Source organism: Vollenhovia emeryi, unplaced genomic scaffold (assembly GCF_000949405.1).
Source record: "Vollenhovia emeryi isolate VEMERY1.0 unplaced genomic scaffold, V.emery_V1.0 DF939466.1, whole genome shotgun sequence".
In the NCBI taxonomy this organism is placed as follows: domain Eukaryota; kingdom Metazoa; phylum Arthropoda; class Insecta; order Hymenoptera; family Formicidae; genus Vollenhovia; species Vollenhovia emeryi.
Window position 1 is genome coordinate 34698 of NW_011966900.1, and position 10249 is coordinate 44946.

At 56.3% G+C, this 10249-nt stretch overlaps 3 protein-coding genes across 3 annotated transcripts; 2 read left to right on the plus strand and 1 right to left on the minus strand.

The window, feature by feature from the left end:
* The first annotated feature begins 3642 nt into the window (after nucleotides 1–3642).
* Nucleotides 3643–4313, plus strand: LOC105557511. The gene is made up of 2 exons (XM_012004767.1): nucleotides 3643–4050; nucleotides 4149–4313. The coding sequence occupies exons 1-2, from the start codon at nucleotides 3643–3645 to the stop codon at nucleotides 4311–4313; spliced, it is 573 nt and encodes a 190-aa protein (XP_011860157.1).
* A 44-nt stretch (nucleotides 4314–4357) lies between these two features.
* LOC105557512 lies at nucleotides 4358–5545 on the plus strand. The gene has a single exon (XM_012004768.1). It carries the CDS (start codon nucleotides 4358–4360, stop codon nucleotides 5543–5545), a length of 1188 nt encoding a protein of 395 aa, XP_011860158.1.
* A 3760-nt stretch (nucleotides 5546–9305) lies between these two features.
* Nucleotides 9306–9839, minus strand: LOC105557514. The gene has a single exon (XM_012004769.1). The coding sequence runs from the start codon at nucleotides 9837–9839 to the stop codon at nucleotides 9306–9308; it is 534 nt and encodes a 177-aa protein (XP_011860159.1).
* Between the last annotated feature and the right edge of the window lie 410 nt (nucleotides 9840–10249).

Sequence of the window (10249 nt, forward strand, 5' to 3'; positions counted from 1 at the left end):
CTCCGGCCGCCGGGGCCGTAGGGGGGAGCATGCTCCTCCCACCGGACCGGGTAGTCTCCCTCCCGACCCCATTGCACGCCGGTGCTCCGGCAGGGATCGGGGGGAACCCGGAGAGGTGTTTGAGGGGGAGAGTCTTTCGCCTCCTCATCACCATTTTTGGCCCCGATCGCCATTGTACGCCGGTGTTTCGGCAGGCGGTCGGGGTATCAAGAGGTGGAGGACTCCCACTCTCCATTGCACGCCGGTGCTCCGGCAGGAGAATGGGGGTCATGGCTCTCCCGTCACTGGACTGGACGTGGTCCTGTTCCGGTGGCGGGGGAGAGCCCGGCCCCGGCAGCATAACCGAGCGTGGCTCGGGTTGCCGGGTGGACGGGAAGTCGTGGCCTCCCCGCGGTTGGTCCGGATGTGGTCCGTTCCTTCCGGGGGGAGGGGCCGGACCCTGACAACATACTGGGTGTGACCCAGGTTGTCGGGTGGGCCGGAAGATAGACGGGGATCGGGGCCGCTCGGACGTTTCTGAAGCAGGGCCCGATCGCCTGGGGACCGCCGGGGCCGCTGGGACTTGTTCCCAGGCAGGGATCGGAGGTCCGGAGCTTTGGTTGGCAGGTGTCCGCCAGCGAACACCTACTCTTCGGCCGTGAACCGGTCGGTCGCTGCGTCTGGGGTCGGCGTCCTTATGAGGCGCGCGGACTGGCGTGGGGACCGGCTGGGAATGGGTCGAGGGGTGGTTGTGTGCATGGGTGAGTGTGTGGGCCGCGGTCGGCTGTCGGTGGATATTCCTTCGAGACTAACCAAGGGGGGAGTAGTAAACCCCCCGACCGGGGACGGGTGGTGACGTCAGTACCTGACCTCTGCCGTGGACTACGTGGGTGCATAAGTCCAGAAACTTCTGGCAAAAATCACAGGAAGCGGCATGTTCAATGTGGAAGAACCGCTCCCGTCCATCCGTCTGGAGGCTATTGGAGGGTTGAAGCCGGCAGTCCGGACGCGTGTGTGGAGGGGCGGCTAGCCACCGTCGCCTCATACCCTTACTAGGGGGGAGAATCCCGGGTGGACTCTAGCCCGGGGGCAGAGTATGCGGCCGATCGGTACGGTGCGCGCTCTGCTCCTGGGATGAGTATAATCCTCTAGCATCAGAGTGAGCCTGGCCGTCTCCAGGGACATTTTTCGTAGAATCACCGTCTGGAATAGGGGCGGCTCCCTGATAAGCGGCCTCTCCGCTTTCCAGCCCATAAATAGGGCCAATTCTTCCCGGGGATAGATCCCCCACTGCGGTGGGGGTCCCATGATGGGCGAACCGGAGGAACTTTAATACCTGCCATAATGTCTCTCCCAAACATAATATTAAAAAGATTGACGGAGACGGTACAAAGATGGGCAATTCCCGAAGGCAGGACAACGCTCCCCTGCCGGGTAAGGAGACCCAAGAGAGGAAGGATGCCAGTAATGTGGCGAGTACGTCCTTTGGGGCCAACGGACCCCAGACGAGATGTGCTACGAAGAGGAATCCGGGGCCAGCATGCTCCAAAAGAGCCGAACTAATAGTCGATGGATCTGACACCGAGGAGATAGATGTGGAGGGCGTGGAACCTCGTGCCAATGAAGACCCATTCACCCGAGACAGCAGCCCTTCCAGCTCCTCCAGCAGCAGTAGCTGCAGTGGAGGAGATGGGAAGTGGAGGAGTAAGAGGGCCTCAAAAAGAGGAAAAAGCTCGAGCATAAGAGGGAGATCCAAAACCTGAAGGCTGAGAGGAAGGCCCTAAAGGAAATGCTGAACCGGAAAGTCCTCCCAAAGGACATAACGCCCGAAAGGGAGACGGTCCGGCAACTGGAGGTGCTGGACAACACACAAATTGCGGCGGAAATGCTGAATAGCATAATTATCGTCGACAAGGTGGCTGACAGGTCCAAGAATTTAAAAAGGACCTTCGTCAGGGACCTGCATAGGAGCTCGAAGAATTTAAGAGCAGTAGCTAAGGTTATCTCCGCCAAGAGTTCGACGTCGGACAGCCAAATGAGGGCCGAAGAGGTCGAAAACCTGAAGCGAAGGATCAGGAGTCTGGAAGAGCAGGTGAACAAGCTCACTAGACTTCTGAAGGAGAAGGAAGAGGCCTATCAGACAGAGAGGGACCGGAGCACCCACACCGAAATGGCTGAGAGGTGTGCGGAACCGATGGACGAAGTTCCCCCCACCCATCTCCAGCTCGCACAAAAGCCCCCGTAGCCCAGGCCCACGGGCAGGTGAAACGGAGTACAATGGAGCCGCTGCCAGTGTATCGCCCCGAGATACAAGGCAAGAAGAGCGAAATCAGGGAACCTCCGCTCAGTGTAGTAATGGAGGAAGTGAGAAAGGTGATGGAGGGAGTCTCCATCACCAACGTGATAAAGGGGAATCCGCAGGAGGTCAAGGGCAACCTGGCCAACCTCATAACGAGGTGTCAGGGGGTCATGGCGCGGATCCCCGAAGAGGAGAATACTGGGAAAAACGCAGTTAAGAAGGCGCTTCCCACCATCACTAAAATAGAGGTGGTTAAAGGAGAGACGAGGGCTAAGAGGAAGGAGGCCAAAAGGGTGACCTAATTCCCTAAGGCAAATCCACAGTCCAAGGCAGAGGAGGAAAAAGAAACCCCCACGGCAAGCACCTCGTATGCGGAGGTAGCCAAAAGGGGGAAGGGGAAAGCGGCGGCAAAAGGTAGCCTGACGGAAAACAGGGCGCCGACACAGCCCGTGCCGTCTCAAAGCACCCCAAAGGTGCAAAATAAGAAGCCCCAGGACAAAGCTGGGGACAAGGGGAAGCCAAAGAGTGAAAGAGCCCCCAAAGAGGAGAAGAAGGGAAACCCCAAGCAGCGCAGGGAACCTAGATCAGCGGCCGTGGCCCTTGCCTTTGCCGACGGAGAAGCCGGGGAGGGCATGAAGTTTATTAGATCGCAAGTCCGCCTAGAAGACCTGGGGATTGAGACGCTTAGGCCCAGGAAAGCCTTGACCGGGGCCATGCTTTTCGAGATCCCGGGAGGGGAGGAAGCCAAGGCGAAGGCCGACGCCCTGGCAGAGAAAATCAGGTCAGTAGTGGGGCAGAGGAACATAACAGTAACTCGCCCCACGAAGATGGCCGAGCTCAGAGTTAGGGACCTGGATGACTCGGTATCCCAGGCAGTGATGTTAGCTGTGCCGCTTTCTGGCGCATGCGCGTTCAAGTACAGCAGCAGTGCAGTATCAAAACAGGATGTATACAGGTCCTGCAGAAACTCTACTTTGATGCTTCTATAAAAATTATATAAAAATTTTTTAATTGTGAATAAAAAGATATAAAACATGTAAAAAGATGTAAATCATGAGAAACTACGTTAACATTATTATTAACGTTTTCGAGGTTTTAACCTTTAATATTATCTCTATGTTTAGCCGTTCGTGAATGCTTTATCAAATCTATCTTACAACATCTAATGCTGACATTACATGCTATACAAAATGCTTTATTTACTTCGGAATGGAAAGCCAACCATGTATATTACTTTTTCATCATTACTACATTTTCATCCCACACACTTAACCTTCCTGCTATCCCAAATCCCGCCAGAACTGTCAGTGTTCATCTCTGACATCATATATACGTTACTGGATTTCACTGCTATTCCAGTGCGCATGCGCCAGAAAGCGGCACAGCTAACATCACTGATCCCAGGACGAGATCAAAGAAGCGATCTCGAAGGTCGGGAAGTGCCCACCCCAAGAGATAAAGGTGGGACCCATCAGGCCAATGGTTTCGGATCGATTTGGGTCCAATGCCGGCTGGAGGTGGCCAAGAAAGTGGCGGCCGCCACGAAAATCAAGGTGGTATGGGTAGCAGCGAGGGTCGAGCTTCTCGAGGCTCGTCCCCTCGTGTGCTACAAATGTCTAGAACGCGGACATGTGCGTCGGCAGTGCAGGAGCACTGTTGACCGTAGCGCACTCTGTTACAGATGCGGGCAGGAGGGCCACAAGGCGCAGAGTTGCACAGCAGTGCCCAAATGTGCGGTGTGCAGCGCCAAAGGCCTTCCTGCCAACCACAAGGTAGGTGGTAAAGTGTGCCGCCCCCCCCCCTCCAAAAGGGAGAGGAAGGCGGCTGCGAAAACCGGGGAGTGAATCGGCCCAGCAACGGGCCAACAAAGGAGACCCCCAAGGAGGTGGCCACGGGGATAGCGGGTCCGCTCGGGGACCACAGTGAACCCATGGAGGTGGACATGGCTCCACCCACCCAAGGTGCTAAGAAGATAGCGCCTCAAGGAGGAAGCAGCCAGGAGGAGGCTGGCAATGCGGCGCCTTCACGGCGCTAAAGGTGCTACAGGCGAACCTCAACCACGCCCGCCAGGCCCAGGACATGTTCCTGCACAGCCTGGCGGAGCGTGGTTGCGGGTTGGGTATCGTAGCCGAGCCGTATCGAATTCCCAAAAACTCGTGCTGGGCGGGGAGTGAGGACGGCTCGGCTGCGATCGTATGGAGGAAAATGGGGGAATGGAGTACCCCGGTAGCTAAGCTTAAGGGGGGTGAGGGCTGGGTCGCCGTAGAGTGGGGGCCCCTGGTTGTAGTAGGCGTCTACTTGAGACCCAGCCTCTCCAGAGCCGAGCTGGAGGTCAGACTCCAAGAGCTGGAGGAGGTGGTGCAGGAGTTCCTCCCTGGACCGGTCCTTGTCGCCGGGGACTTCAACGCCAAGTCGGCGATGTGGGGTTCTCGGCGGCCGGACTGTAGGGGAGCAGACGTGGAGGACTGGGCCACGCGCCTAGGCCTCCACTTAGAAAACACGGGGGCAGTAAGCACCTGTGTGCGGCCGCAGGGGGAGTCAATAGTCGATCTGACTTGGACCTCCCCTGCGGCCGCCAGAATAGTGACCTCGTGGGAGGTGATGAAGGAGATGGAGCTTCTCTCGGACCACCTGCCCATAGAGATCAAGCTCGCTCGTGAGGGGAATAGAGGCGGGGTCCAAGACTGCCCACTGCGATGGGCAGTAAAAAAGATGAAGCCAGAAAAACTGGTGGAATCGGTCGTGGCAGCGATGTGGGCACAACCAGACCCGCTGCCGTCCATTGAAAAGGAGGCGAAATGGCTGAGACGGGTAATGACGGCGGCGTGCGACAACGCAATGCCGCGCGCCAAGTTTGCCCCACGCAGGGCGGCCCACTGGTGGTCGGAGCAGATTGCCGAACTGAGGCGATCCTCCGTGGCCGCCAGGAGGGCCGTCCTGAGGGCAAGGAGGAGGATAACTGCCTCTCAGGAAACCCTCGACCAACTGCTGAAGATTTATAAGCGGAAGCGCCAGGACCTGAGAGCGGCAATCAGAAAGGCCAAGGAAAAGGCCTGGGAGGAGCTGCTGCAATCCCTCGACACGGACCCATGGGAGCGCCCCTATAAGCTTGTTATGAACAAGCTCAGCACGGGGGCGCCCCCCGCGGTGGAGACGCTCAAGCCGCAGCTCCTCAACGAGGTGGTGTACGCCCTCTTCCCGAGGAAACCCCAAGGGGGAATACCACCAAGGGAAGAAGAAGACGGGGAGGAACACCAACAACACTGAACTGAAGAGCTGGGGATCTCCGAAGGGGAGATAATCTGGGCTGCCAAGAAACTAAAGGCAGGGAAGGCACCCGGACCCGACGGGATCCCCGGCGCAGCGTGGAGAGTGGCCCTGGGGGAGCTCTCTGGAAGACTGGGGGAACTTTTAACCCTCTGCCTGAAGGAGGGCATCTTCCCGGGGATCTGGAAGGAGTCCAGGTTGGTGCTCCTCCCCAAAGAGGGCAAACCGGCCGACTCACCGGCGGGATATAGGCCGATTTGCCTCTTGGATGAGGCCGGGAAGGTATTTGAAAGAATTATCGCGGCGCGCCTAATAGCGCACGTGGAGCACGCGGGTCCCGGCCTCTCCGAGAGGCAGTTCGGGTTCCGGGAGGGGCGCTCGACGGTGGACGCGATACAATGCGTCCGCGTCCTCTCGGACCGGATGATGGGGGATGGATGGGTGGTGTTGTCGGTAGCGTTAGATATCGCCAACGCCTTTAACTGCATCCCTTACGAGGTGATAAAGATGGCCCTCGGAGTGCTGGAAGTCCCCCAGTATCTCCGCAGGGTCATCAATGGTTACCTGGATGATAGACACATAATGTGTCTGGACAGGGACGAGGAAGCCCGTACTTGGAGAGCGGAGCGTGGGGTCCCGCAGGGGTCGGTCCTAGGACCACTCCTGTGGGACATAGCGTACGACGAAGTCCTACGGACTGCACTTCCCACCGGCAGCACCCTTGTGTGCTACGCAGATGACACACTGGTGCTAGCCGTTGGGGAGAATTGGAGGGAAGCGACCGAAGTCGCTAATGTCGCGGTGGCGTCTGCAGTGCGCGCGATAACCGCGTTGGGTCTACGGGTGGCTGCCAAGAAAACGGAGGCCGTTTTCTTTCACAACGGCTCCGGTGGCAAGCCACCCGAGGTCCACATAGTGGTGGACGGTGAGCATATTAAGGTGGAGGCCCATCAAATATCTGGGCCTCCACATCGACGGAAAGTGGAGCTTCGAGGAGCACTTCTCGAGGCTGGCGTCCAGGTTGGGCGGCGCAGGTAACGCGCTGTCGCGCTTAATGCCCAACTTGGGCGGGCCGTGTGGGAGGACCGGACGATTATATGCCAACGTCATGTCATCCATAGCTTTGTACCGTGCCCCCGTGTGGGCAGAAGCCCTCCGCAAGAGCAGAAAGGCCACGGCCGTTCTGCGAAGGGCACAACGAAGGATGGCCATACGGGCCATAAGGGGGTACCGTACGGTCTCCCACGCGGCAGCCACGCTGTTGGCTGGGGCGCCGCCCCTGGAGTTGGTGGCGGCCGCGTAAGCAGAGTCGTACCGACGCACCAGGGAGATGAGGGAGCAGGGCGTCCCGGTCACGGCAAAAATCAGGAGGCTCCTTGGACTCCAGGTGAAGAGGGCGACGAGGAAGGAATGGCGCACGTGGCTCACGAAGCCAAACATTTCTGGCAAACGCACGGTAGAAGCCATCCTCCCTCATTTAGACGAGTGGATCGAGCGCCCTTGGGCACGGGCGTCTTACCGGACGACGCAGGCACTCACCGGACACGGCTGTTTCGGTGAGTGCCTTCATAGAATAGGGCGCGAAGACAACGCGCAGTGTCACCATTGTGACGAGGAGAGGGACTCGGCGCAGCACACCCTGGAAGTTTGTCCAGCGTGGGCGAACGAGCGTCGAGCCCTCTCCAATATAATAGGTGCGGACCTCTCTCTCCGGGTGGTTGTCAAAACCATTACGGAGAGAGAGGCAGCTTGGGAGGCGTTCTCCTCCTTCTGCGAGCATGTGATGCTGCAGAAGGAGGAGGCAGAGCGGATCCGAAGGGGGGAAGCCGACCCCCCTGCGGAATCGCAACGCGACGGAGCAGGAGGTGTGCCCAGAAGAAGAGGAGCACGCCGACTGCCGGCCCGTTTAAGGGCCTGGTAATAAAGCGGGGGAGGAGCGGCGGACCGTCACGGTTAGCCGTACTGCTTCCCCTGCGTATAAACTAGGATAGCTGGCCAGTACAGGCCGGCAGGCACCACACAAAGGTGCAATGAAGATTGGTCCCAGCTTTGGCATACGGGTGCCGCTTGCGAATAGCCCCGGGGTAGCCCCTGCCTGTCGTAAGAGGCGACTAAAAGGGGAGGTGAAAGAGTGGTCTCTGGGACCACACGGGGGTGGGCACGGGCTGGAGACCCGTGACCCACCCGTCCCCACCAACAACTAGGGGCCGCGGCGAGGGGCCCGGTGGCACCCCCGCCGCGAAGAAGAGGATTATGACCCTTGTCAGGGGCCCGCCCTAGTAAAAAGGACCCAGAAGAGCGCGAAGCCACGCGCGGCGCGGGGTCACCCGGAAGTAATGTGTCACAGTTCCCGGATGGCCCCATCAAGCGCAGAGAAGTCCACCCCCGGTGGTTTTAGTGCGGTAGGCGCCCCCGTTGCACTACTGGCCCCATGGGTTGTCAATTGCCCAGGGGCCAGGGGGGCGAGTCCCACACACCACCCCTCCCTGTCCCAGCAGGTCGAGGGGTGACGGTCCATGAGGATTTCCACCGGGTATAAAAAAAAAGGTTGTATCTTAACAAAGTGGAGCCCTCCCGCAGGGGGGCGGAACACGCTGTCTTCACGCAAACATTTTTCCATCTACATTTGGTGAAGGAGAATGACTTATATGTAGGTAGAAAAATGTATGCGTGGAGATAGTATGTTCCGCCCCCCCTTCGAGGGGGCTTCACCTCGTTAAAAATAACCCTACCCACCCTATGTCAGAGGTGTGGAGTGGATCTCGCTTCACGTGGAAAGCAAACCCATGTGGAATAGTACAACGGTGGAAGTGGATGCTTTGTTGTACTGTTCCACGGGTTTGGGACTTTCCACGTGAAGCGAGATCCGCACCACACCTCGGACATAGTGTGGGTAGGGTTATATTTCAATGAGGCGGAGCCCCCCCCCAAGGGGGGGGGCAGAACATATTGTCTCCATGCATGTACTTCCATGACGTACGACAGATGGAGATGGGAGGAGAGATATGTGGGCTTAAATATATTATGGAGCCCCGGCTGAAGTGCCACAGTACTTCAGATGCCGAAGGCTGGTTTCTCGGCTAAGGCGGAAGTAACAATTCACTTGGTGAATGTAAAAGATATACTTTATTGGAGATCAGGGTACACGACAAGATGGCCGGTCTCGTTCGTGCACGAGACTAGTTAAGACTAACTTATTCTGTCCCGCTCGGACAGCGCCACCAACGACCATGAACTGAGTCGTGGTATAGATGGGCAACTCACTAGTCGCCACACACTCCCCCCCGAGTGCTAACGCTGAAGAGAAATAAAAATATTTGGTATGACACAGTGTCTATCACAAATAATCGGCGCTGCCGAATATTACAAAGAATATTGCAGAAACTTATGATACCGCTGCTTAGAACTAGTGTATACGCAGGATGTATCACAGACAGAATTATACAATAGTACCGCTGCTTAGAACAAGAAAATGTAGACGCAGGATGTACATTGTAAGACGGATTATACAATATTATAGTACCGCTGCTTAGAACAAATATGTAGACGCAGGATGTATAAATAATTGCACTTGGAATAATACAGTACCTGCTTAAAGACTACTTAAAGACTAACGCATACGCAGGATGTACGTATAAACCGAAGCGAATACGCGACCGTGACCAGAATGAAAGTTATTATTATCAGAGGTGGAACAACGGAAAATAAACTTTTACGCATACTGAAATGACTGACTGTACGTCTCCGTGTCGAGACTTGACTAGCGAGCGGATGTACGTACAGTGTTTTTGTCTAGCCTAATTTGTACCTTCTTTTTAGGACCCGTATAAGTTTTTAAGGTACCTGACTGAGCGCTTGACGAAGCGGAAGGCTTGTCCGTAGCGTCGGACGTGGACGGATCGTTAGCGATTGGAATGTCGTCCGGTATAAAGTGAACAGGCTTAAGACGTTCTATCGGTACGGCCGTGGGTCTGTCGTTAATCTCGATAGTGTAGACTTTGTCTGACGTCCTTTTAAGCACTTTGAAGGGGCCCGAATAAGGCCGCTCCAAAGGCTTTTTAACAGCATCCTTACGGAGGAAGACGTGCGAACAGACTGACAACTCCTTGAATTGGAAAACGCGTTTTTTGTAATGGTGTGCCACCGGTACTGGCTTCACTTGTCGCATGTACTGTCTAAAATCGTCTACAAAAATTTGGGGATCCGGCGTAAAATCCTCCTGGAGGAAAAATTCTCCCGGAATCCGCAATACCGTGCCGTAAAGAAATTCGGCCGGAGAGGCTTTTGTGTCCATACGCACATGAGTGCGTAACCCGAGTAAAACTGTAGGGAGGACATCCACCCAGCTCGGCGTGTTATGGCACATAATCGCCGCCTTGAAGGTGCCAACGCTCGACCATGCCGTTAGCGGCAGGGTGGTAAGCCGTAGTGCGAATGCGTTTGCATCCGATCAGTTTGAGAAGGGCTGAGAAGAGCTGCGCTTCAAACTGTTGACCTTGATCGGTCGTGAGAATACGAGGTGCACCGAAACGAGCGACCCAATTATCGTAAAATGCCTTGGCTACTGTTTTGGCAGTAATGTTCAAGATTGGAATCGCTTCTGGCCAGCGGGAGAACCGATCTATAATTGTTAAACAATACGTAAAGCCGTTGCTAGTATACAAGGGACCAACTATGTCCATATGGACGTGATCAAAACGCCCG

What these genes read in the sequence shown, in the direction of transcription:
- LOC105557511 (XM_012004767.1), top strand. Translation starts at nt 3,643, where the DNA reads ATGCGCCAGAAAGCGGCACAGCTAACATCACTGATCCCAGGACGAGAT. An exon ending in GCCTTCCTGCCAACCACAAG is followed by an intron (nt 4,051 to 4,148) that starts GTAGGTGGTAAA and finishes GGGCCAACAAAG; the next exon opens with GAGACCCCCAAGGAGGTGGC.
- LOC105557512 (XM_012004768.1), top strand. Translation starts at nt 4,358, where the DNA reads ATGTTCCTGCACAGCCTGGCGGAGCGTGGTTGCGGGTTGGGTATCGTA.
- LOC105557514 (XM_012004769.1), bottom strand. Translation starts at nt 9,839, where the DNA reads ATGGACACAAAAGCCTCTCCGGCCGAATTTCTTTACGGCACGGTATTG.